The sequence below is a fragment of the Salvia splendens genome, chromosome 19, assembly GCF_004379255.2.
Source record: "Salvia splendens isolate huo1 chromosome 19, SspV2, whole genome shotgun sequence".
In the NCBI taxonomy this organism is placed as follows: Eukaryota; Viridiplantae; Streptophyta; class Magnoliopsida; order Lamiales; family Lamiaceae; genus Salvia; species Salvia splendens.
In genome coordinates, this window is record NC_056050.1 from 23,230,206 (window position 1) to 23,257,976 (window position 27,771).

The 27,771-nt window shown below is 41.7% G+C and overlaps 2 protein-coding genes and 1 pseudogene across 2 annotated transcripts; 1 reads left to right on the forward strand and 2 right to left on the reverse strand.

Moving 5' to 3' along the window:
* Positions 1-1,288: 1,288 nt before the first annotated feature.
* LOC121779191 lies at positions 1,289-16,167 on the forward strand (annotated as a pseudogene).
* A 575-nt stretch (positions 16,168-16,742) lies between these two features.
* LOC121779334 (protein BREVIS RADIX-like) lies at positions 16,743-21,775 on the reverse strand. Its single transcript, XM_042176656.1, has 7 exons — positions 21,646-21,775; positions 21,429-21,533; positions 20,788-20,963; positions 17,622-17,864; positions 17,421-17,550; positions 17,230-17,348; positions 16,743-17,155 (listed from the first exon to the last, which is right to left on the reverse strand). The coding sequence occupies exons 3-7, from the start codon at positions 20,853-20,855 to the stop codon at positions 17,074-17,076; spliced, it is 642 nt and encodes a 213-aa protein (XP_042032590.1). The 5' UTR covers positions 20,856-20,963; positions 21,429-21,533; positions 21,646-21,775; the 3' UTR covers positions 16,743-17,073.
* A 955-nt stretch (positions 21,776-22,730) lies between these two features.
* Positions 22,731-27,680, reverse strand: LOC121778832. Its single transcript, XM_042176233.1, has 5 exons — positions 27,274-27,680; positions 23,626-23,721; positions 23,490-23,538; positions 23,096-23,207; positions 22,731-22,964 (listed from the first exon to the last, which is right to left on the reverse strand). Exons 1-4 carry the CDS (start codon positions 27,661-27,663, stop codon positions 23,125-23,127), a joined length of 618 nt encoding a protein of 205 aa, XP_042032167.1. The 5' UTR covers positions 27,664-27,680; the 3' UTR covers positions 22,731-22,964; positions 23,096-23,124.
* Between the last annotated feature and the right edge of the window lie 91 nt (positions 27,681-27,771).

Consider the following 27,771-nt stretch of genomic DNA (forward strand, 5'->3'; position numbering starts at 1 on the left):
AATGTATCTCGTATGTGTTGGTATACAACTAAAATTATTTTGTCCATGCCAATGTATCTCGTATGTGTTTTAAGTTGTATTCTATTACTCCTCATATGAATAGAGTCACATTGTTGCACAAACATTATTTGTATTGTAACGTCCTCTCAATCTCTTTTCTTGTTAATACATCTTATATTTTATTTCTTCATGAGCAGATTTTAGTGGATTTAAAGAATTTCTTCTTTTCTCTTTTTCTTTTAGCTTTTTTATTTTTTATTTTTTTATCATTTTCCTTCATCTTTCCCATGTCTAACTGCTAAATATAGTTTTTATTTTTATTTTTATTTTTTTGGTACATTCAGTCTCCTAGCAATTAGAGCATTAGCAATAGCACCCGTCTCGGTGGAATTCCGATCGGCGTGTCGTAAGTCCGCGCGGGACGTCCGTCATTGTTCAAGGGAGGCACGGATACGGACATCCGCTGCGGACACCGGAGTTCCGCGGCGTTCCGCGGATATCCGTCGCGACGTCCGTGCGGATGTCTGTCATTGCGTTGACTCCCACGGACGTCCGTGCGGACGTCCCGATTATTGCACTAATTTCTTTTTTTAATAATTCTATAAATACGTATCGTTGAACTTCATTTCATTCACACCACTTGTATTAATGAGTATCTCTCTCTCTCTAAAATACTTTTCTTTCGAAGAACAATGGAGCACCACGATAGCGATTCCCCCGCCACGAGCGAGTCACATGCGCCTTATTTTCCCATCGGCGGTAGTACGCCGATGTCCGCCGCGATGCCCCAAATGCCGGGGATGATGCCCCAATCTCAAACGTCAGCGGGGATGATGCCCGGGTACTACAACATGTACCCGCAGTGGTATGGGATGATGCCCCAAATGTCCCAGATGCCCGGGGCGAGTCCAGGAATGGCCCAAATGCTGGGGATGATGCCCGGAATACCGGGGATGATGCCCCAAATGCCGGGAATGATGCCCCAGATGCCCGGGATGATGATGTCGGGGATGATGCAGGGATTGCCTGGCGCTGCGGGGGGGGGGGTAGGCAGGGGATGATGCAATCGCCGGTGGACAACGTCTATCGGCCCTATATGGATTTACTAGCGCCAGACAACCCGCTAGTACTCCTCTCGAGACTCAGTTCACTGGAATCGAGACGTTTTCGCTTGAGGAGTTGGGGCTATCTCTGATCCGGGATTCTCCCACCGACGCACCAACGGCGACAGGGAGGAGGGGCAGGGCAGGGAGAGGGGTCCAGCGGGAAGAAGTGGACCGTCTGGAGCATGGAAGAGTGCATCGCGCTGGCGAAGGCGTGGATCAGTGTTGCGGAGGATCCGTACGTCGGGGCTAACCAGCACATCGACAGGATGTGGTGGCGCATTAGCCAAAGTTACCTCCAGTTCAAACCGCTAGGGGGGAAGCCTCACAACGGAGAGCAATGCCGGAAACAGTGGGAGCGGCTGAGGAGGCAGCTCAGCCGATTTGCCGGCATTTACACAAACAACCTCCGCTCGGCAACCAGCGGCATGTCTGCCGAGGATGTGAAGCTCCTGCCTCACCATCAGTTCATCGACACTACACAGGGGTTCGGGGAATTCAAATATTGGGAGGTCTATCTTGTGGTGTAGACTTCGGCCAAGTTCACTGCGGGTGTTGAATCTGGCTGGCCGAAGCGGACAGAAATAAGCACCTCCGGGGAGTACAGTAGCAGTGCTAGTTCCCACGAACTCCCTCCCGGCTGGGCAAAAGTCCGCGGCGCGGATGGCGAGGGGAAGCGCCAGCTGATCCGGCGAGGCCCAATCGGCAGCACCCACCCAAAACGATCCAGAGAACTCCTCATTCGCCCGCATCGCGGCACATGAAACCTTGTTACGTGCAATGGTTGAATGGCGCCAATCGACCGACCGCCATTACAAGCGGTCGCTTAAGGATATCATTAATAGTATGCGGCGAGATTTGGGGTTCGGAGACATGTCGGAGAGTGACGACAAGGGGGGTGGCGGCGGCGGGGACGACGAGGGGACTGGCGGCGGGGAATCCGAGTTGTGAGAATGCGGTTTTTTTTAACAATGTAATTTTTTTTAATAATTATGTATTTTTTTTAATTTAGTATGTTTTTTTTAAATAAAGTGGTTTCATTTTCCCAGTATTTGTGTCGAAATTTTAATTCCGTAAATTATTTAATTTGTGAATTTTTATTGTGGGAAGTCCGTGGGGATGTCTTTGGGGATGTCCGCCACTGTGCAGAGGGATGTCCGTATGACGTGACAGGAGGTGTTTTTGGGATGTCCGCGGGGATGTCTGCCGGGACATCTGCACCACTGCTAATGCTCTTAAATGTGGCTACGGTGACTGCTACCAATTAGCCATATATATGTACGACGAAAGATGCGGGAAAATTAGTTAAATTTCATTATAGTTTCTTGGCAGTGTCCCTTGTTAATTATCTCACTTTATTTTTACTGTTTTTGGCAGTGAACTTCATATTTCTACTGATTTAGTTTTACTCACATTTATTATGTAAGTACTCCCTCCGTCTCATGTTACTCGGACTTTTCATTTTAGGCCGTAAATTTGGGATTGATTTTTTAGTGTAATTAAATTAGAATTTCAAGTGTAATGAGACATCACTTAATAAAGGATCTCTTAACTTAAACTAACATATTAATTAAATGCATTAATTCTAACTTAAAATATAAATAGTGTAAGGAGTTTGTAATGAGCCGAAAAGCAACAGTGCAAGTAACATGGGACGGATGGAGTATATAAAAGTCTGATCCACACTCAACTAACTTTTTCAATCCATTTTTTTTACATTTCTTAAACTTATGCTGAGTCAAAATGGGACAGATATTAGGAGATAGATGGAGTAATACAATTGACTATTTTTTAAAGTTGTTGAACTCTCCGGAATTTATCAAATTTCATGTTTTTTTCTGGCAATTTTCCATTATTTACTACTCTCTCTGTCCTATAAGAGTATTCGTTTTTGGTTAGGAACAAGTTTTAGTGCACAAATGGTAAAGTAAGAAAGAGAGTGAAAGAAAAAGTAATTAAAGTATTGCTAGTGGAGAATGAGTCATATCTCATTAGAGAGAACATAGTTTTCAAAATTAGAAAGAACAGCCCAAAAAAGAAAGAGTGTATATAAAACCATTTAGGACGTACACGTGATGGTAATTGAAGATGTGCATTGTAGATAACTTTCCCTATATATAAACCATGACTAAACCATCATACTACACACACAACAAACTAGAGCAAAAAACAATGGATGACAACACACCATCTTCTGATCATCACATCATTCACTTAGGGGACGATCAAAACCACAAGTCCCACTCCTCCGACGCAACCAAACTACGTCGTTTAAGCTTCTCCAAGCCCAAATCCCGCTTCAACGAATTCTCCCGCCTCGAAACCCTCAACGAAACCACCAACTCCGACGACAGCGACTCCTTCCTCACCTCAGACGACGGCGACGAAGAAGAAGAAGAAGAGCGCGACAACGTCGCACTCCCTTCAAGGAGCAGGTGAAACAAGAAAAGGAATTCGCTCATCAAGATCCGGTGGAGAATCCTAATGGAGTGGATTTTCTTGATCCTTATCACCACGTGCCTCATCCTCTCCTTAACCATCTCATCCCTCAAGGAAAAACGCACGTGCGGCCTCGAGCTCTGGCGTTGGTGCCTCATGATTTTGGTCACCTTCAGCGGCCGCCTCGTCTCCGGCTGGATAATCCGCGTCGCCGTCTTCCTCGTCGAGCGCAACTTCATGCTGCGGGAGAAGGTGCTCTACTTCGTCTACGGCCTGATCGATCCAGAATTGCGTGTGGCTCGGCCTCGTCTTGCTCTCGTGGACCTTCATCTTCAACGTTAGGATCCACAAGAACAACAAGCTACTTAAAAAGCTCTTCCAGGCGCTCGTGGCGATCCTCGCCGCGACCGTCTGGCTGGTCAAAATCATCCTGGTCAAAGTGTTGGCCTCGTCCTTCCACGTGGCCACCTACTTTGACCGGATGAAGGAGAGCATGTTCCAACACTACGTGCTGGACACGCTCTTGGGCCCGCCCATGGACGAGGCGGCGGTGGCGCGGGAGAGGAGCGTGGGGAGGGTTTTGTCGAGGGGGCGCGGGACGAGGAAGATCGACATGGAGAAGCTCAGGAAGCTGAGCATGCAGAACACGGCGACGGCGTGGAGCGTGAAGAGGCTGGTGAACTATGTGAGGTTTTTTGGGCTGTCGACGATCTCGAAAACGGTGGATCAGTTCGGAGGGACGGAGTCGGAGATCACGAGTGAATGGGAGGCTATGGCTTCTGCTAAGAGGATCTTCAAGAATGTTGCTAAACCTAGGGCCAAGTAAGTAATTATTTCATCGATCCACAAAATATTGTCCTAATTTATTATTTTATGGCGCTTACTTACTTTTTTTCTTTCTTTCTATTTTACGTAGTTGACCTCACACTTCTAAATCAATTCTTTTAAAATTGTAACTATTTTTAAAAACCTTTTAAATTGAACGTGAGGACATATTTCATAGTACTCCCTCCATCCCATAATAGATATCACACTTTCCTTTTTAGTTTGTCCCATAAAAGATGTCACATTCCTTTTTAGTTTGTCCCATAAAAGATGTCACATTTCATTTTTTAGAAAAAAGTTCTCTCTCACATTAATATAAATATAATATTTTATCTCTCCACTTAACACATAAAACAACTTCTCCTAAAATTTCGTGTCACTTCCCAAGTATATCATTTATTAGGGCACCCGCAACGCTGTGCCGTTGCGGTTCCTATGCCGTTCCGGCGGAATGGTTCCGCGGCGGCACGCGTTGCAGGCTTCGTTCCGTCGCCATTCCGTGCCCATGCCGTTCCTATGCCGTGCCGCGTTCCGTTCCGGAGGAACGCAGAACGAAACGTTCCGCCACGCGCCGAGGCGACGTGGCGGCCTCCCATTCGACGCGTGAAGCCCACTCGCTGCCCCGCGAGTGGGCCTCGTCCCGGTGACACAATAATTCAAATTTTTTTAAAAAAAATTCGAATTTAATATTAAAAAAAAAATTGCAACGGTAATGTGACCGTTTTTTTATATCCGTTTTGTATTTTTTTTTATTTTTTATTTATTTATTTACTCTATAAATACTCCTATTTCATACTCATTTCAATCACAAACACACATCTATTCCTCTCTATTTCCACCACAATTTTCATCTCAAATCAACTCTGCTTTCCTTCTCCCAAATTTAATAAAACTAATGGATCCTTTTGAACAAATGCGTCAAATATTGCAACAATCACTTGAAGAAGATCGACGACGGGAGGCCGAAGAAGCCGCGCCGCCCCAACGACGCTCCCGTACGTACATCCATCGTAACCGGGAGGAAGCCGCTGCAAGGTTAGTACGCGACTACTTCTGCGATAACCCGGTTTGGGGAGATACGTACTTCTGTCGCCGTTTCCGCATGGGGAAACCTTTATTTCTCCACATCGCGAATACTTTGGCAGCCCGGGAAGAGTTCTTCCAGGAAGGGTACGACGCGGTCGGCCATCCCAGCCACACGACGCTGCAGAAATGTACTACAACAATCCGCCAGCTTGCGACTGGACAAACGGCCGACATGTTCGACGAATACCTCCACATCGGAGACAGCACTGGGCGAATGTGCTTGCTCAAATTCTGCAAAGGCGTCCGATAGCCTTCACCGATGAATTTCTCCGGAGGCCAAGCACGACCGATTGTCAGTTCCTGCTCGACCTTCACGAAACAGTGCACGGATTCCCCGGGATGCTCAGCAGCGTCGATTGCATGCACTGGCAATGGAAGAATTGCCCGGTGGCGTGGAAGGGGTCCTACACGAGCGGCCACAAAGGCACCCACCCAACCGTTATACTTGAGGCCGTTGCCGACTACCGCCTTTGGATCTGGCACGCGTACTTCGGGGTCCCCGGGTCGAACAACGACGTAAACGTGCTCCACCAGTCCGACCTCTTGACCGAAGTTTTGGATGGTAAAGCGCAGGCCATCAACTTCGTCGCCAACAACCGGCTTTATAAAATGGGGTACTATCTCGCCGATGGCATCTACCCGAAGTGGCCTACCTTCGTGAAGACGTGCAGTGGGTCTGCGAACCCAAAGCAGGCTCTTTTTGCGCAGAAGCAGCAGGCTGCTCGCAAGGATGTGGAGAGGGCGTTCGGGGTTCTCCAAGCGCGCTTCAACATCATCAAAGCCCCGGCTCGTACGTGGTTCATGGAAAACATGGTCGACATCATGTATACGTGCATAATCTTGCACAACATGATTGTCCAAGACGAAGGACCCGAGGCGGGAAATTGGTTCGACGACGAATCCCCCGGAAGCTCAACCGCAAGTAGTCCGCCTCGAAGTGGAGCGCATCCGTCTATACAAGAACGATTATCTATTCGTGCAAGGACACGCGACTCTAGTGCCCACACCCAACTTCAACAGGATCTAATTGAGCACATTTGGGCAAATTTTGGCGGATGAAATTATTAAAATTTTGTACTTTTATTTTTTTAGGATTTTAATTGTGTGCTTTTTATTTTTTTAGGATTTTAATTGTGTGCTTTTTATTTTTCTAAAAGTTTAAATTTTTTTTAATGTTGTGTGTTTTTTAATAAAGTGTGTTTGTTTTTTAATAAAGTGTGTTTATTTAAATTGAATTGGGTTGGAAATAAAAAAAATGAAATTGAATGAATAGTAATTTAAGGAACGGTTAAGGAACGGAGGGTTGCAGGTTCCGTTCCTTAGTTAAGGAATGGAGTAAAAAAGTACAGTGGGGCCCTCAAATAGTGGTTTAAGGAACGGTATAGGAACGGTATAGGAACAACGTTGTGGATGGCCTTATGGGACGGTGGGAGTAGTATAATTTTCATAACCTAATTATTGTGTCTTATGATAACAATCTTTCTCGGACTAGGAACTTGTAACTAATTATAACCATTTAATAAATAAGTAGTATACACTATTTAAGCTAATTATCAATCGTGAAAGGTCATCTACGCATGCATGATGTCAAGATTTGATAGATATTCCATGATGTACTTGTCGTAGCAAGTGGGAGCAGTTTATTGAAGTGGAATCCATTTTATTTCCATCTCATCACCTCTTATGTCTATTATTAGTAGTATAGTAGTACTTAGGCGTGCACAAACCGAACCGGCCCGGCAGTTAACCGCCGGTTCGCGCCCACCGGTTCATGAACCGAAACGGGACCGGAACCGGCGGTTTGAGCCATCCGGGGGGTTGCCGGTTCTAACGGGCCGGTTCAGGGTCGAAGGATACGTGAACCGGCGGTTCAAAACCGGTATGAACCGGCGGTTCAACGGTTCAAACCGCCGGTTCAGGGTCGGCGAAATCGTGAACCGTGAACCGGCGGTTCGGCGGTTTGAACCGCCGGTTCTACCAAATTTTTTAAAAAAAAATTATTTATAAAAATTGATTTTTATATTTAAAATCAATTTTTACAAACAAATGAATACAAGAAATTCGTAATAGCCCATATATATTTGATGGGCTTGCGAATTTATGAAACCATTCTTGATTGTTTCTATTTTATAGAGACATCCTTGAATGTTTTATGTTCCACTTTCGATGTGGGACAAACGCATTCTTGGTTGTTTCTCGTTTATAGAGACATCCTTGAATGTTTTATGTTCCACTTTCGATGTGAGACAAAATCATTCTTGGTTGTTTCTATTTTATAGAGACATCCTTGGGCAGTTTCCTTTTTCCTTTATTTTCACTTCAAATTATGATAATATACTAGCGTATTATTATAGGATATCGTTGTGATAATATATTTTCAAATTTTCTATTCTATGGACCGAGTGATAGAAAAAAATGTTCTCATGAAAATTTTACAATCAAATTGAAGGCATGTGTGACATGTCCTCTCAAACTATTCTTATCTAGTTTTGCACTTTATGATAAAAATTGATTAATTTCAACAAAAAAAAGTATTGTGCGAAATAATCGATCTCTTAAAAAAATATTCATGGCGTTGACTTAAATATGTTGACTGTGGGAGGCGGCAATAGTTTGTGGGTGTGAGCTGTCATATGCACTTTTTTTGTTTTTTTTTCTGATAATCGATTTAGACTATAATTTTGCAATAGTGATACTGTGAATCCACTGGTCCGTACAAACTAATTGTGGGTGTTGAAATTCAGAATAAGGTAGCACTACCTGAGAGATGTTACACATTAATTTCAATGAATTCATTATATCATACTGTCACGTTTTGTTATCCACTATGAGAGGCAGTCACTTTTATTTTTACACTTCGGTCCCAAATTTCATGTCTTTTTGTCATATTATATTTCACAGCCGCAGCAAATTCATGTAGCTTCACCACAGCTAACACTAACCTATATTAGTGAAACATCACATATCCTCAAACTTGGCCCTCCCACTAACTTTTATCTGCAAATATTCCTACTGTTTTCACTTTTGCTCTTCCATCTATGGTCAGTTGGTCACTTATAAGTTACAACTCTAATATATAAATAGAGGGTTTTGTTATATGCAAAACTAATTTTAAATGCTGAATTAATATATGAACCATTTTATGGATCATTCAACTCACTAAGTGTCAAACATATTGCACAAAAAATGTTAATAAACTAAAAACAGACTAATAATGAATTTCATGTTATCTAATACTACATCCATCCCGCTTTAGGAGTTCCGGTTGATCAATTTCGGGCGTCCCGCTTTCGGAGTCCAGTTGGGATAAACTAATAAAAAATCCTACATAATAAGTACAAAAATGTTAAAAGGGGGTCCTAACATCCACTACAACATTTATTTATTACACACTCAAATGTCAAAGCATATTAGAAGATACACCTTCCAAGAACAGAAGATTGCAAGATAAATCCAAATCCCTTGATTGATACACAATTGATTACAACACTAATTGTATTTCCATAGTTAGACATAATTCATGCCTATATTACAAAGGCTGTAAATCATTCTGTATTCATTCGAAACATATCAAATAAACATATCAATCTTCTTCTTTCAATTCTCTTTCGCCATTATGCACGACCATAGGAATTCTACCTCTCTCGATCACCATCGTTAAGATGGTATCAGAGCAGGCTATCCCGGGATCGAGACTCAGAAAATTATCATCATAGTCTCGGTACCTTTCCCGACCTTTTAGACCTGCAAACAAACAACCGACGAAATGTCAGACCATGGATCCGAAACCCCATCCAACAACAATCAACCAATAACCCTCTCAGCAGAGCAATTTGCTGAATTCTTGAGACTGAATGGGTCTCAAAAATCATCAAACCAGGAGCCTTCATCCCATCCAGAATCATTAGGCGAAGTGCACATCGCCACCAAGCTCGATGGGGATAACTATCCCCTATGGGCGAAATTGATGAGACGGGCCATCGGTGGGAAAGGGCTGTCCTCTCACATCTCTGGAGTTTCAGACCCACCACTACCGAGTGACCCGACATACAACCGATGGCAGCAGCGAGACGACTGCTGTTTCAATTGGATCATCGGAAATATTGACGCCAGCCTCGTAAATGAGGTATCCCAATACGCAACGGCTCACGACTTATGGGAGAGTCTGGCCACTATGTACGGGAGCGGTGCGGACCAGTTCCAGATCTCCGATCTACACAGGCAAGCTTACAGCCTGAAACAAGGAAATTTGTCATTAGAAAGCTTGTGGCAAAAACTTCAGGATCTATGGATCTCCATCGACACCCGAGATCCAAACCCCATGGATACACCATCTAGCATCGAAAAGTATAATCAACACATACAACGACACAGATTATACCAATTTGTGTGGGCATTGGATAACCGGTACGACAAGATTAAAAGAGAGATATTGAACATGGATCCGATACCAACCGCAAGGAAGGCTTATGGAATGGTCAGGCGCGAGTATGTCAACGAGAGACTGATGAACCCAACATCAAAGGACCCGGGAATCGGAGTCGGACTAGGCGTGTTCGACCGAAACCGAAACCCTAGCCCACAAAATCCGCCGCCTCCACCGCCTTCCAAAACCTACCGACGGGAAGAGGACAAGAGCAAAATGGTGTGCACCCACTGTGGGGGAAAGAAACACACGAAAGAATCGTGTTTCCACCTCCATGGGTTCCCGGAGTGGTGGGAGGAGATGAAAAAAGCTCGACAGAACAGAGGAGGCTCAAATCGGAACAACAGCGGCGGGGGAAGTGGGAGAGCAGCAGCAGCCGTAGTGGGAGGAGACCGAGTTGCCTTCACCGACTCTCCGGTGGGTAACGTCGGTCCACCATCCACAAACAGCAGCGACGACGGAATACGGGCAAGCGGAGGAGGAAAAGCAGTAACATCGGCGTCTGTAGCGAGATCGTGGTCGGAAGGTATGATATTACTGATCACCCACGCCGTCGGCGGCGAGGAGAAGACGGCGGAGGTTCCCATAGGCGGTGAGGCGGCTAGGATTTCTACCCCAGCCGTGCACTCAAATACACCCCCTCCTTCACTAAATCCCAAATCAACCCCACCAGTTCACCAAAATATGACTTAAACCCCGGCCATCAAACCCCTTCTCACAAAGCACCCCAGAAATCCATAAAATCCCGAAATCTACCCGAAACTTCTCCGAAATTACCAAATACACCCCAAACTTCTCCAGAATCCCGAAATCTACCCGAAACTTCTCCAGAATTGCGAAATATACCCCATACTGCCAAAAACTCGCAATTTAGCCCCCATCCTTCTAAAGACATAGAAATACACCCCTCAATACCATGTAAAAATTCGTACGACACCCTAGCATGCGCCTCTACCTCCACATCAGGCCCAAAAGACCCTCATTGGATTTTTGACTGTGGGGCGACAGACACAATTTCCTATGAAGCCTCTGATTTCTTATCCATATCCGGTTCCAAAAAAACCTATGTCCAAACAGCAAGTGGGGACCTAGCACAAATTCAAGAGGCAGGCACAATCAATATATCGCCCACTTTATGCCTTTCGAATTGTCTTTATGTTCCATCCATGTCACATAAGCTCCTGTCTATTAGTCACGTCACTAAGGAGCTTAATTGTAAACTACTAATGCAACCCCAATTTTGCATGTTGCAGGATATCAAGACGGGGACGATAGTTGGGCGTGGCACTGAGCGACACGGACTGTACTATGTGGACGAGATAGCCCAACAGAGTACTGCTATGATGCTCACTCACGGACCGACCGAAAGACAGGCTTGGTTGTGGCACCGTCGGTTAGGACACCCATCTATGGGATATGTTCGTCTTCTTTTTCCACATTTAGTTACTTCTGTGAAATCTTTCCAATGTGAAACTTGTGTGTTAGCTAAAAACCATAGACATTCCTTCAAGTTGAACAATACTCGAATGAAATCCCCTTTTGCTTTAATACATTCTGATGTGTGGGGTCCGGCTCCTACTACTGGGGGCCAAGGTTTTAGATATTTTGTGCTCTTTATTGATGATTACTCTCGCATGACATGGATCTATTTTTTGAAAAACAAGTCTGACGTTGTTGATAGGTTCATAGACTTCTATAATCTTATCCAAACTCAGTATAATCAAAACATCCAAATCCTTAGGTCCGACAATGGGGGGAATTCATCAATACTAGAATGCAAGACTTTTTTAGGACCAAGGGGTTAGTCCATCAAACATCATGTGCCTATACTCCAGAACAAAATGGGGTAGCGGAGAGAAAAAATAGATACATTCTTGAAATTACACGTGCTCTCCTAATTGAGTCCAACATTCCGAAATCCTTCTGGCCCGAGGCTACGGCAACAGCAGTATACCTCATGAACCGGCTACCCACTGGCATCTCGAATTTCAAAACACCTCTAGACATTTTTTCAACCCACTTCGAAATCCCTTCAAACTTGTCTCTAGAACCTAAGGTGTTTGGTTGTTCAGTCTTCGTCCATATCCCAAAACACGAACGTTCCAAGTTCGACCCCTGTGCCCTTAAGTGTGTCTTTCTGGGCTATGGAAAAAATCAGAAAGGGTATAGGTGCTATGATCCAAAGACCCGTCGAATGCACACAACCATGAATTGTAATTTTGTTGAAGGGGAATATTTCTATAGCCAATCTAGCGGTCAGGGGGAGACTCAACCCACGGACGATAGTCCAAATTCAGACCTATTAAATTGGCTACCAATACCCAGAGTTAACCCAGGAAACCAGTCGGGGGGGAGTCACAACCAAACTCTGTCACGAACGTTGGTCCAACAGAGGAAGCTAGCAGCACCGCCGGGCCGTCACTTCTAGTAATACAGGACGCAGAGCAAATTGACATGAACCAACCATCAACCCCGTCTTCGATTCCTGAGGTAACTAATTCCAATAGTGAAAACGTGTCTTTGGTGAACATTGACCATGATAGGAACACTGGAGAAGAACGTGGAGATCCATACGAACTACCTCCAAGAAGTAATAGAGGAGTACCTCCTCGAAGATACTCCCCAGACTGGAAAGGGAGAAAGACGAGATATGCAGTAACAAACCTTGTGGAAGGCCACATGACGGAAATGGCCCGAGCTTTCGAAACTGCCCTATATGAGGAAGAAGAAATACCACAAACATTCCAAGAGGCAGTGAAATACAAGCATTGGAGGGAAGCTATGAAGAAAGAAATAGACGCCCTCCTTAAGAATGGTACATGGGAGAAATGCACCTTACCTGAAGGAAAGAAGCCAGTTGGATGTCGGTGGATATTCACCATTAAACGAAGAGCAGATGGTTCGATCGAGAGATACAAGGCGAGACTTGTGGCGAAAGGATACACTCAAGTGTATGGAGTGGATTATGAGGAAACCTTTTCCCCAGTGGCCAAGTTGAACACTGTACGAACCTTACTGACTGTAGCAGCAAGCAAAGACTGGCCCCTACATCAGTTCGACGTAACAAATGCCTTCCTTCATGGCGAGTTAGAAGAAAACAAAGAGGTATACATGGATGTTCCCCCAGGTTTCTCTGAAGAGTTCAACATAGGAGAAGTCTGCAGACTAAGGAAAACACTGTATGGACTAAAGCAATCTCCACGAATTTGGTTTGGGAGATTATGTCAGGCGATGTTCAAACATGGATTCAAGCAAAGTCTTTCTGATCATACACTCTTCACAAAAAGGAGAGATGGAAAAATGACGTGTCTAATCATTTATGTTGACGACATGATCATCACTGGAGACGATACTGAAGAAATCCAAAGTCTAAAGGAAAACTTGTTCAAAGAGTTTGAAATGAAAGATCTAGGAGCACTAAAATACTTCTTAGGAATAGAAGTGTTAAGATCTAAGCACGGAATCTTCCTAAGGCAAAAGAAGTATGTCATCGATCTACTGACAGAAACAGGTCTTCTCGAGTGTAAACCTGCAGAAATTCCAATGATCCCTAACCATGGATTGAAGATGGATGATGGAGCAGACCTTGCAGATAGAGAAAGGTACCAACGACTAGTGGGAAGACTGATCTATCTCTCGCACACAAGGCCTGATATTACATATGCGGTTGGAGTAGTGAGTCAATTCATGCATCGACCACAAGTCAATCATATGGAAGCTGCATTAAGGATAGTGAGATACTTGAAGGGAACTATTGGCTTTGGAATATTCCTACAAAAGGGGAGTGACTTGGAAATCGATGGATACACCGATGCAGATTGGGCAAGTAATCTGGTGGACAGAAGATCAACAGGAGGGTACTTTACCTTCGTTGGGGGAAACCTAGTGACTTGGAGAAGTAAAAAACAGAAGGTTGTGGCCCTTTCCAGTGCTGTGGCCGAATTCCGAGGTATTAAAAGCGGATTGATGGAAATTCTATGGTTAAGAAGGCTGTTGACAGAACTTGGCTTTGCGCCAACACGGAAGAGTCGCTTGTTCTGTGACAACAAGGCGGCAATAAGCATCTCCGAGAATCCTGTGCAACATGACCGAACAAAACATGTGGAAGTTGATCGTCACTTCATCAAGGAAAATCTTGACGGAGGTATTATTGAGTTCCCATTTGTTCGTTCAGAAGAGCAGCTTGCAGATATATTGACAAAAGCAGTTCCCCCGAAGATCTTTAAAGAAATTTTGGGCAAGTTGAGTATCGGAAATACCGTTGCTCAACTTGAGGGGGAGTGTCAAAGCATATTAGAAGATACACCTTCCAAGAAGAGAGGATTGCAAGATAAATCCAAATCCCTTGATTGATACACAATTGATTACAGCACTAGTTGTATTTCCATAGTTAGACATAATTCATGCCTATATTACAAAGGCTGTAAATCATTCTGTATTCATTCGAAACATATCAAATAAACATATCAATCTTCTTCTTTCAATTCTCTTTCGCCATTATGCACGACCATAGGAATTCTACCTCTCTCGATCACCATCGTTAAGATCAAACACTTTCTTAAAACATGTGCCCGACTCAACCGGGACTCCTAAAGCGGGACGGAGAGAGTAATGATCTTTCAAGTTTTGGTTATGTGTTTTGCATTAATCAAACTCCTATAAATATATGTGTATGTGTGTGTGTATAATGATGTTATATTGAATCTCTATGAGTACTAATATAAATATGAGATAGGTACACTAAGACAAACAAAATGCATTCAGCCTTGGTGTTTTTTAATTGCAAGACATATAAATCGTTCATTTCAAAAAAATTACTATGATGGACAAGTTATACTAGTATATATGCTGATTGTGTCTGAAGTTTCAGATTAACATCGAAACAATACAAAAAACTAACTAAATAGCATTTGAACATTGTATTAATGATCAATGGTTAATGAAGCTATGGGATTTTTAATACTTGTTCTATGAAGGTACATTGAGGAGGAGGATCTGATGAGATTCTTGAAGCAAGTTGAGATTCATACCATATTCCCCCTCTTCGAAGGCGCGGTAGAAACTGGCAAGATCTCCAAACCCGCCTTCCGAAACTGGGTGGTACCTCCCTATACTCCTAAAAGTCCGGATGCTGGCTTAGATCAGTTAGATTCATTGTTCGTTGTCATTGTGAATGACAGGTTCGGGCTTACTATGAACGGAAGTCTCTAGCACATTCCTTAAACGACACGAAAACAGCAGTCCAGCAACTTCACAAAATAGCCAGTGCCATTGTGAGCATGATCATAGTAGTCATAATTGTCCTAGTGATGGGGCTGGCTTCGACCAAAGTGATAGTGTTCATCATAACGCAGCTCCTCCTCGTGGGGTTCACGTTCCAGAACATGTGCAAGACCGTCTTCGAGTCCATTGTCTTCGTGTTTGTGATGCACCCCTTCGACATAGGCGACCGCTGTGTCATTGATGGTGTCCAGGTAATACAACCAAAACACATCTCAATATCAATGATGAGTTAATGTTTGTAGCGAGTGATTCAATTGAGAACTATCTTTAAAATGAGAACTTGCCAGCAGCACAAAATATATCTGTTGGCAGCACAAAACATATCAGTTAGATCAACTGATATGTTTTATGCTGCCCATTGATATCAGTTGGCAACTGATAAGTTCTCATTTTAAGATAGTTATCAACTGAACCACTCCCAACGTGTGTATAACTATGTATGTTTATGCAGCTAATAGTTGAAGAGATGAACATACTAACAACAGTGTTCCTTCGCTACGACAATGAAAAAATCTACTACCCGAATTCGGTCCTCATCACCAAACTGATCAGCAACTTCTACAGAAGCCCGGAGATGAGCGACACCATCAACTTCACCATCGACGTCTCCACGCCAATGGACACGATAATCACACTAAAGAAAGCAATACAAACGTAAGAATCTACCTTTATATAAGTTTTTCTCAAGAGTAACTTTCGATGACTCTGCAGGTACATTGAGAGCAAGCCAAACTACTGGAACCCGAAGCATTCAATCATAGTGAAGGAGATCGAGAATCTGGACAAGCTGAAGATGGCCTTATGCGTGCAACACACCATCAACCATCAGAACTACGGGGACCGGAACATCAGGATAACGGAACTGTTCCTCGAGCTGAAGAAGATCTTCGGAAACCTCAATCTCAAATATCATCTTCTACCTCAGGAGATTCATCTCACGCAAGTCGACATCAGCTACTAATTGAAACATCCTCTACTAATTACTTATTTTATCTTCTTCAATTCTACGCGTTGTAGTAAATCTTCAATATTCTGCACGTTTTAAAATCCATAAAATGAAAATTTAAACTAATGGAAGTTTTAAAATCCATAAGGAAAAATCAAAATTTGAAATTTGAACATATATTTATCTTCCTTAGATACCATCAAGAGGAGTAAATACGATTTAGGAGAAAAGCTAAATATATTTTTAACACAATAATATTATATGTATAATTTAGAAAATGTTTCAGTTCCTGACCATTATAATAAAATACCCATTTTTTTCTTGAAAGAACATTGAGATCACATTGTATGTATAACATTGCATGAAAAGGAAGTTAAGAGATCACATTGACATCTTTCACATAGTATGGTCCTACGTAGGGATGTCAATCGGACTATCCCGTTTAGGTTCTGGCCTAACTGCTTTGATTTTCGAGCTATTTGGGTACGGGCCATTAATTACCAAGTGCCCCAGGCCCTGCTTTTCATTCTCCAATTTGTTATTTCAATCTTTTATGAATGTGGATAGAGAGATGTTTTGTTAACATATCCAGCCGAGAAGTTAGTGTTGGGCATCAGTAGTAATCCAGGATCGATTATAAATAAACACAAGAAAGAAATATTATTATACTCAACAATGGTTTTCGAAGCATCAAATACACCTACATAACACCAACACGAAACCACACTACAACACTTGAGGACACACCCAAGACACAATCTTGAAGGACACACCTCACAAGACACCCGAGGATACCTCTAGCAAGATGAGGACACACCTCAGCCACTCTTATCAGTTAGCAAATATAACAGTAAGCTCTTGTACGACACTTGCAAAGGCGTCTGTACCTCCACCTATGGCGAAGTCGTATGTGCTTCTACCTCTATCAAATTCGCATGTGCCTCGAAAATAAATCCAGAAATGCACTAAGAAAGATACTGAGTTTGTATCCTATCCCTGTTGGTTTCCCACCAATGCTTGGCATGCACCTCTCCAAATTTGTCACAGCTGCAACATATCAACAAAAGCTGTTAACTCAATGTAAAGGCAAACCATCTATGCATTGTTGGAGAAATCGAGACCTGAATCTGACACGACGAAGCTCTCTAGTGCCATCCCCAAGCTGCCTGATGGTGATCTCAACACCAGGCTCGTCTTCCTCTATCCACTCCGATTCAATGTCGCTCACAGAAATCGAAACCTGCATTCCAAAGTAACTGCTAGAGTATAACAGCAAGTGTAGCTATCGAATAGCGGATAAAAGGGCACTTACTCCATCCTCAGATCTCCCTGAAGTGTTCATAGCCTGCTGATTGAATCTCTGCACATTGTATAGCTCTATTACCCTATCATAATTCTCACTCCACCATTTCTGTGCTTGCCACTTGTTGAACGTGTCCCGGCTTCAAATACATCGTATATAAATTTATAGGCCTAAAGCAAAGTAGGAAATAGTGACTCTGACAATAGGTACCTGAAACGGATTCGTTTAAGGTCATTCCCTCCGCGAGGGAGAGAGACAAAGGTGATCTGAACACCGGGCTCAACTTGGGCCGTCCATTGTTTAGGCCCTTCTTCATCTTCCAGCACCACTTGGGACGGGAAATCCCAAGCCGGAGTGGACCTTGTGCTCCCTGGTGGCAGTGGATATGCATCTGAAATTCTATCAAAATCGGGACATGATCTCTGCCCTTTCTTGCAACTCCCTTCTGCCTCACTGGGCTTCCCTTTACGAGACACTTTGAATGTCATGTCCTTAATCACATCACCAAGTATTTGAGGATTAATCACATCACATGACCTCGAACAAGCCAATCAGTAATACTAACATCATGGTATTGAAAAACACATCTAACGTTATGAAGTTAACGTTTAGTTTGCCTTCATATAGCCATAGCATTTATCGCTGATGGGTGGGGGAACTAGGGCTGACAATTTTCGACACCACACGATAATCCGACACGAAACCGCACGAAATTATTAGGTTGAGATCAAGTCTTATTGGGTCCATGTCCTTATCGGGTTGACCCATTAAGAACCCGATAATTTCGGGTTGGTTTCGGGTCGGATACGGGTAACCCATTAAGAAATAATATCATTATTATTTTAAAAAATATATATTACTCTAACCGTTTAATTTCTTATAAATTAGGTTTAAATAGTATAAAAAGAATTTTAATTGTGTAAATTAGGTTAAAAATTAAGTTTTAATCTTGTGATATCAGATTTTAATCGTGTAATATCATGTTCGGGTCGTTATCGTGTCGTGTCAACCCATATTATATCGTGTCGATAACGGGTTCGTGTCAGGTGCGGGTCCTATTCGGATTTGAAGGTAGCAGGTCGGGTTCGTGTTAAGATTTACGGTTGTCTTAACAGGTCGGGTTGGGTCGTTATCAGGTTGACCCGAAAACGACCCAACCCGCACGATTTGCCAGCCCTATGGGGAACTTCAGGCCATCCACAACGTTGTTCCTATACCGTTCCTATACCGTTCCTTAAACCACTATTTGAGGGCCCCACTGTACTTTTTTACTCCATTCCTTAACTATGGAACGGAACCTGCAACCCTCCGTTCCTTAACCGTTCCTTAAATTACTATTCATTCAATTTCATTTTTTTTATTTCCAACTAAATTCAATTAAAAAAACACACTTTATTAAAAAACAAACACACTTTATTAAAAAACAAACACACTTTATTAAAAAACACACAACATTAAAAAAAATTACAACTTAAACTTAAAAAAATAAAAAGCACACAATTAAAATCCTAAAAAAATAAAAGTACACAATTTTAATAATTTCATCCGCCAAAATTTGCCCAAATGTGCTCAATTAGATCATGTTGGAGTTGGGTGTGGGCACTAGAGTCGCGTGTCCTTGCACGAATAGATAACCGTTCTTCTTCAAGTGATTGTTGCAATATTTGACGCATTTATTCAAAAGGATCCATTAGTTTGATTAAATTTGGGAGAAGGAAAGCAGAGTTGATTTGAGATGAAAATTGGGGTGGAAATAGAGAGGAATAGATGTGTGTTTGTGATTGAAATGAGTATGAAATATGAGTATTTATAGAGTAAATAAATAAATAAAAAATAAAAAAAAATACAAAACGGATATAAAAAAACGGTCACATTACCGTTGCAAATTTTTTTTTTTTTTATTAAATTCAAATTTTTTTAAAAAAAATTGAATTATTGCGTCACCGGGAAGAAGCCCACTCGCGGGGCAGCGAGTGGGCTTCACGCGTCGAATGGGAGGCAGCCACGTCGCCTCGGCGCGTGGCGGAACGTTTCGTTCCGCGTTCCTCCGGAACGGAACGCGACACGGCATAGGAACGGCATGGGCACGGAATGGCGAAGGAACGGAGCCTGCAACGCGTGCCGCCGCGGAACCGTTCCGCCGGAACGGTATAGGAACCGCAACGGCACAGCGTTGCGGGTGCCCTCATGGATCTACAGACAGCTTCCTTAAACATAATAGTCCATGAGTTGTTTTGTTGAATTAAAAGTTCTAGAAACTAATATATCAGACATATCACACCCTCTCATTTTGAAGAAAATACACAACGGTATAAATTAGTTAATATGAACTACAATTAAGATAACTGCATAAATCAGCAGCAGTCTACAGCTAAGGTAAATGGTAGTATACTATATATTGATTTCATTAGTTCAATAAGGGAATGTTCTACTTCATTTTTCAACTACTTAACTTCTTAAGATTATGTCTGTCTTCTTACACATTCTTAGTCCAAGATGCTTCCAACTAGAGGAAGTGATTATAAAACAAATGAAATTCTTGCATAGCAAATCTTGACAGAAAAAATGATCAAGACTACATGTGATCCTCTACTTAAAGTGTGTCTTAAAATAGGTACCTATCCAGACAATGATATGATCCCAATGCAATGCAACTATGTCCTAATAAAAAGAAGAGACATTGTTCACAGTTATCACAGGAATTATTGGCATTGTTGGGTGGGGACCTTCACATAAATTGCATTTACACAATTCCTTCTCACATTAAATTTTTTAATTAAGAGGAGAGGACCCAAGGAACTAAAGTTCATATTCCTTCCCATTAGAAGATGCATCTCCCCTTCAATTTAAGCTGCTGTCTCACCAACTAGGTTCCCTCGTTTTTGAGTTCGGCTTGGATAAAATGGAGTAGTGGAAATAGCAAAAATATCTAAGACTAGGCAAGCAAAAGTTAAGGTGTTTGTGGTTGATGAAATCTCTATTTTAATCTCATTTTTTAACCATACTTACTATCATCATATTTTATATTTCTGTTCCTACCTCTAGCCCCGCAAAATGGATTGTGAAGGCAAAGCCCAAAATCAAACAATAAAATCAAGTTGTATAAGTATTTTTTGTGGACCCAACTACACAATAATTTATACTCTACACAAACAACACTACATATAACATATTACTATTAGTCGAGTAAGTACTATTCCGTCCCAAAAAAAAATAGTCTCCATTTACCATTTTAGTTTATTTCGTCCACTAAAATTAGCCCAAATCTATTTTTGTCAAAAAAAATCACCAACGTCATTACACTATTCATTGAGCATTTTTTATCTTTCTCTCTCGTAATTTACTCATTTCGTAATAAAAATAAAACACATGGAACCTGCGTTGTGAGGCTTTCGATGGCGTCTTTGGTAATGGGAGTCCCACGCGAGGCTTCCTCTCCGCCATCTTCCGTTGTCTGCTTTGAGCAAGTTATGCACGCCAGCATCGTCTTACCCTTCTTTTTTACTAGTTCCTGACTTTCTGTCTTTTTTATGTCCTTGTTTTCTCTTTTACCTGCAGTGAAAATGGGATATTTTGAATCAATTTAGATGGAAAAATATTCATGAACAATTCTCTTTCTTTATGTAAAAGGATCAGTAACATCTGGTCTATTAATTGCAATCAATGCCTGAGCTCAATAATTGAATGTAAAAATTCCAAAGTGGTCTGCTCTGCGACTGCTTGAATCTACTCAAGGAATATTAAAATCGATATTTTTTGGGCATAAATATTACTCCAGTACTCTATACCATTCAACAGAATAACCACACCTTTTTCTCAACTTGTGAATGTGTGTATAAACAATGATTTTAGTCAACAAAAATTCTCGTATTATACAAACAATGATTTTGGTGTCACACGACAATATATGAAATGAATGGGAAAAAATGATCAAAGCAATGCTGATAATTAATGAAAAATGTGGATGCAATTTTATTCAGTCCGAAGGAGAACTAAACCGTATTACTCATAACTTACCTCCTTCACCACCTTCTTTACTTTCTCCTCTAATTTCAAAGCACAAACGATAAAATCAACAAAAGGAAGTGCGATCTCATGAGTTAATCGTAGTCTTCAAAACCTCTATATGCAAAAAAAGGTTAATGAAATAAGTTAATTTCCAGACACTGATTAGTAGTACTAATAAATAGATAATCATTGAGGGAGAGATTTGAACATTATGTAAATGCAGTACCTCTTTGCACAAAAAATTTAAGTCTACATATAACGAAAAGGATCGATATGCATACTATATCAAATACTCCTACTATTTGTAATGTTTTATTCTCTGGTGTGCATAGATGGAAACAAAAAATGAGGAGTTGAGACAAAAAGAGAGAGAGCAATGTCCGACGTTGTATTGCGGTATTTATAGGTGGGAGACGTGACGCCGTCATGTTCCATCGTTATCTAACGGAACCGCGAATCGCATCGAGGAGTTGTACGTCGCGCTCCGACGAACTGTACCCAGCTGCAGGCACTATGGTGTTTAATTTTATATGGACATTCGCAGTCAGGGTCAATTTTTTGTTATGAGATTGAGGTCGACAAACCGGGCCCACCTGTCACGGTCACCAATTCGTGTGGATGGAATGCCACGTGGATTCTTCCAATTGATTGGAATTAACATGGTCATGCTGGTTGCTAAATGGAACGGGAGTTGAGAAATGATTTTGAGAGAATCAAATCTTGATTTGTTCCCTTAATATTATTAGAGAAAATCTTTTTTATATAATATAAGTGAAAATCTTGATTTGCTGCATTATATAGTCTTGTAATAATAGCTCACCTTACTTTTTTAATACTAACATAATTTGAATTTACTTACTTAGCATATATTCTGGCAACTAGATTGCTTATAAATTTATAATTACTACAAGCATACTCACCCCATACCCTAAACCATATCATAATTTAATTTTTCTCTATTGTCATACAACATTATATTTATTTCTTATTTTTTGTTATATACCAGTATATAATTAAAATAAATAACTAAAATGACATTAATTAAATACCAAAAATTACACCATTTAAATTACTATAATGACAAATTCTAAATAAACTTCAATGCTAAAATTGTCGGTGGGTGACCAAACTTCATTGATGCAATCGGTTTGGAGGTGAATGTAAATTGTGATTGTATTTTTTTTAATTATGAATAAAAAAACTTATGGAGACTTCATGTAGTCCTCATGTCATGTTAAGGCATTAGTTGAATGAACATTATCATGTATAGAGAGTATTGTTTATCTACTAATTACTATAATACCCCTGAAACATTTTCAAGTTTGATAGATGAAGGAAAATCTGACATATCCCACAGTGAGGGGTCACAATTGTTAGGTCCTACTATAAAACTTCATCTCTACAAAAGTGCTATTTGTATGGAGTGGGATCGTTGATTATCACAAAACAATAGTTTTAGCTTGCTCACCGATGCAAGATGATGCACTAAGTTGCTGCCGTGGAGCCTCACTTGCCGCCATTTCCATCAATCTAAGCATATAAATCCTGCCACAACAGAATAAGCACAAACTCATTGCATATAATCGCGACTAACTTAAAAGCTCAGCTCCTATTTTGATACAAGAACCTATGCCAAATTTCCACGAAGAAACTGAAGTCGTTAACTAGTCTCTTACCTAGGAGCGTCGCGGTGTCAAGATGCAGTTTATGAGATCCCAAAACGGCTCTTGAGTGAAGAAATGATTTTCTCGGAACTTTTTGCTAGCTCGGGAATAGTTGTTTTACATACTGAAACATTCACATATACACAAATACTGTAAGAATATAATTCATAGCTCTTCATCTTACTAAAAATGTTTTCATCGGTGCATGCAAGAACATATGTATCAGTGTCACTAGACCTGGAAAATATTGACTTCCTATTGTTATGTTTCTTAAATGATACTACATCCAAATATGTGATATAGGCTATATTCACCATGAAAAAGGGGAACAAAGATCTTGGTGCATTCAAGTAGGAAGATAATGATTTACTATGAACTATAGTTAATGAGTAAGAAACAAGCTTACGACGAGATGCAGTGGTCTGTGCTTCTGCTATAAACTCGGCATATGAAGCCTGAAACAAATTATGTATATCATATTATTAGACAGATTGATGTCATGAAACACACTACATCTTTTTTCCAAGAAAGGGGGTTCCCACCTTCATTGCTTCTCTGCCTTCATTGATTCGATCAAACATCTTCTTATGTTCTTTATCTGCCTCATCCATGATTCGCTGGCATTCTTGAGTGTGGATCTGTTCAAACAAAAAATATGCAGATACAAATACATGTCAGACAAAGTCTAATACTTGAAGCACAATATGCATCAAATTGGATAACTGAGCTTTTGGCACATGGAAAGAGCTGGACATGTAAAAGCGAAGATCAGTAAGAGTATAATGTACATGGAAGGCGCTGTATGACATTGTTCACGAAGATCTACAAATTTAGGAATTAAGAGTGCACACTGTACACATAAGAGAAGATCAGTTAGAGTATAATGTACATGGAAGGCGCTGTATGACATTGTGCACGAAGATCTACAGATTTAGGAATTAAGAGTGCACACTTGATACGATCATATCTATCATATCTCTTAGGATCTTCTAATTATTTAGTTTTCCCTTATTCACCATATCTTTCCCATATTTGTTTAGATATTTGTTTCTTGTTCATTAAGTTAGGGTAGTAGATTCTAGTATTATAAATAGGAGAGCTTGTTATCATTTTAATCATTCAATGAATATATTATTTTCCACAAACTTGTCTTGAGTAACAAGAATATCATATTTCGTTTCCAAATTGTTGTTCATCGGAGAACGTCCGAAAATCAGCAATTCGTGAGCTTTCCTTCGAGCACGTCGAAGGTTCGATCACCTTATCTCTCCGAGAAGTTAGCCATCCGGCCTCGTTATGGAGAACGTCCGTAACAACTGGTGCTTTCATCCCGTGCTCATCCTCCGTCTTCGTTCATCCGTATCCCCCAAATTATTTCCCACCCCCCGTCGAAAAAAAAAAAAAAGAAAGAGAACAATCAGCCGCAGCTCCACCACCACGGCCACACCTAATCCTCCATATTCTTTCATCCCGAAACTCATCATCATCTGTGAAAACGAAATCTAATGGAGTTCGAAGTGCCGGTGACTGAAACACTGCAATTGGGGCAGACGTGTCAGCGGAATATCGGCGAGATTGGAGGTAGGCCTCAATCGACGGACCCGATCGCGCTTGGGTTTGAGCAATTGAACGCGCGCTTCGATAAGATGGATCGTCGGGTCGCAAACTTGGAACGACGCGCTGATTGGGACAAGCGGCATCGGCGTTACACCCAGCCTACGTACCGGCGGCCACAACACCACCAGTCGGACAGGTACACACCGTCGCCTCCATATCAGCCGGATAGACACCGCCCGTACCACCTCCGCCAAACTCGTTATCAACTGCCCGAGCACTATCATCCCTTCGACTATGGACCGCCACCCACGTACAGGGGGTTCCCGCTTCGTCAATTTCTGCAGCTGCAGAACGAGCCTTCTCGCCAACCATCCTGTTGGGACCCGCCGGGCGCTGGGGTGTCGATGGGTAACCTGGATTATGAAGAGATCGCATCCATATATTACCCTGATTATGATTGTGACTCTGTTGGATATGATGAGGACGCTGATGTCCACCACGACCCATCTAGCAACTCACAACTAACTGTCATTGTTGTCCCGCCACCACCACCACAACGCTCGTCATCTTGCTTGAGCATGACAAGCCACTGCCGTGCAGCAGCGTCACTGCCCGCTGTAGCTGCTGTCCCATCTTCGAATCTGCCCCCAACAGTTCCGTCTTGCAGCCCCGACGACGACAGCGGAGAGGAAGGCGGATTGTTAGATGAACTGCCTCCACCAGCTATGATCTCTCCGCCGTGCAGCCCCTATATCAGTGGAGAGGAAGAAACATTGTTAGATGGCGACGAGGAGGTTGATTCCATTGAGGAAATGAAGAAGGTCGTCGCATCTCTCGATGCTGTTCGAATGACATCTCCCGATGTTGTTGGGAATTGTTTGAGTGAAAATGGTGGTGCTTATCTATGTGCATTAGTTGGAAATAAAGTTGCACCGTCCTTTCCAATACATTTGAAGGAGATTGCCTTTATCTATGGGGATTTGCATGTTATGGATGCTACATGTTTGAATCCTCGATCAACATCGCTCGACACCGATGCGAGGTTGATCCCTCCGCGCAATGACACGTCATGTTTGAGCATTCTTGGAAGCGTGGACAAGCTTTTCGTTTTGGCATGGAATTTTGCCGACAACATTGGGTCTCCTTTGTTGATTTTTGACAAAGGTGAAGAAGGGGGACGTTCAGCTGTTCGGTGTGTGTTTGATCCAGGAGGAGTTGTCTCGCCGAAGCTTCTGATTTCAACTCTCATTTTTGCTTCGTGGTCCCCACCTTGAGGACAAGGTGGATTTCAACCGTGGGGAGTTGATACGATCATATCTATCATATCTCTTAGGATCTTCTAATTATTTAGTTTTCCCTTATTCACCATATCTTTCCCATATTTGTTTAGATATTTGTTTCTTGTTCATTAAGTTAGGGTAGTAGATTCTAGTATTATAAATAGGAGAGCTTGTTATCATTTTAATCATTCAATGAATATATTATTTTCCACAAACTTGTCTTGAGTAACAAGAATATCATATTTCGTTTCCAAATTGTTGTTCATCGGAGAACGTCCGAAAATCAGCAATTCGTGAGCTTTCCTTCGAGCACGTCGAAGGTTCGATCACCTTATCTCTCCGAGAAGTTAGCCATCCGGCCTCGTTACGGAGAACGTCCGTAACAACACTGTACACATAAGAGAAGATGTATGCCAAGCAACCTACAAACAACATGTCTAGTTCAACTGATAATGGTGAAACGTCACGTCATCAACAGAGATTAGAAGCATCTAAATCATTCTTTTATTTAACTCGAGTAATTTATAAATACTAAACAACAATTTCAAAAGAAGGCACAGTAAGGATCTCAGATTGCTCTGTTCTAAACAAGGTGGCCATTGCTCTTCGAAGAGTCCAGTATTTGAGATAGTGTCAGCTGAAAAGATGATGCAGTGAAAACATTTTCATCGCATCACAAAACTAATTGTACTCAATAATCATAAAATTGGTCAAGAGAATATTCGATCTCCAAGTTTGTTCTAGTATTTAGATGAGGAAATATGCGCTATAATATACTCTCCAACATTTTTGCAATTGATAACAATGAAAAAGTAATGTTGATACGATAATGACTATGACATATTTGGATCACAACTTATATTCTGGTTTTACATCATTAAGCTTGGTAACAGCAAAACCATGTATCAATTTGAAACTACCAGCAGCAGAGAGATTGCAACATGCACGAAAATTCAGAGAAAATGACTCTTAACAAGTACTCCTAAATCCTAAAGGTTACTTTCTTAATTGACTGCATAATTTGTTCTAGAGTAATAAGCATATCTAGAGAACCATATCGCAAATGTTAAATCATAGATGAAGAAAATTAATTATAATGTATAACTACGAATAAAACAAACATGAAGTACGCAGATTATGCATAGCACTTATTCCACGCAGAGCTCGAGGAGTTTACAGAAAAAAGGGAAAAACAGAGTTCTCATTTCATTTCGTCAACGATACGCGAATTAGAACTAGCATTAACCCTTAGCGTCCTGATATAGTAATTAAAGCAATACTTACGGCATAAACGGATTCACGATCTACACAGTTTACCAAAAAAATTAAGAAAATATCGAGAGAGAGAAAAACCTTGTAGCGTTTGTGCAGGCGACACTTTGAAGACTCAAAATCCTTCGCAATTTCAGAATGCGATCTCTCCATCTGTTGCTTGACGGATTCCATATTAGAAGACGCCAGATCCTTCAGATCAGCGATCGTGTTCACACTTTTCAGCGGCGGCGATGGAGAGAATCCAGTAGGCTGAATTAGCTTCGAACCTGATGCTCTAGAAACGCATTTTTTGTTGCTATTCTTCTTCAACGACGAGGAGATACCTGCCAGTGCATTGAGATCGAAATCGAACAGCACTGCCGGAGACTCGGTCGGCGATGGACTCCTCGTGGCCGCTGTGTCCGGCGGTGGTAGAGGAGATGATCCTAGGAGCGCGGCTGCTGATGATTTTGTCGATCTCTTCCTCATCTCTAGCTGTCTTTCAATTTTTGCCGTGTTTTTGTGATTGATTTTGGGAAGTTTGCTGCGCGTGGGAATTTATAGTGGCGCGGGATTTTTCAAGTTTGAAAAAAGGAT

What these genes read in the sequence shown, in the direction of transcription:
- LOC121778832 (XM_042176233.1), bottom strand. Translation starts at nt 27,663, where the DNA reads ATGAGGAAGAGATCGACAAAATCATCAGCAGCCGCGCTCCTAGGATCA. An exon ending in GCCTGCACAAACGCTACAAG is followed by an intron (nt 23,722 to 27,273) that starts GTTTTTCTCTCT and finishes TTGTTTGAACAG; the next exon opens with ATCCACACTCAAGAATGCCA. An exon ending in AAGGCAGAGAAGCAATGAAG is followed by an intron (nt 23,539 to 23,625) that starts GTGGGAACCCCC and finishes AATTTGTTTCAG; the next exon opens with GCTTCATATGCCGAGTTTAT.
- LOC121779334 (XM_042176656.1), bottom strand. Translation starts at nt 20,855, where the DNA reads ATGGCGGAGAGGAAGCCTCGCGTGGGACTCCCATTACCAAAGACGCCA. An exon ending in TCGAAAGCCTCACAACGCAG is followed by an intron (nt 17,865 to 20,787) that starts GTTCCATGTGTT and finishes AGGGAAGCCCAG; the next exon opens with TGAGGCAGAAGGGAGTTGCA. An exon ending in CTTCGTCGTGTCAGATTCAG is followed by an intron (nt 17,156 to 17,229) that starts GTCTCGATTTCT and finishes GATATGTTGCAG; the next exon opens with CTGTGACAAATTTGGAGAGG.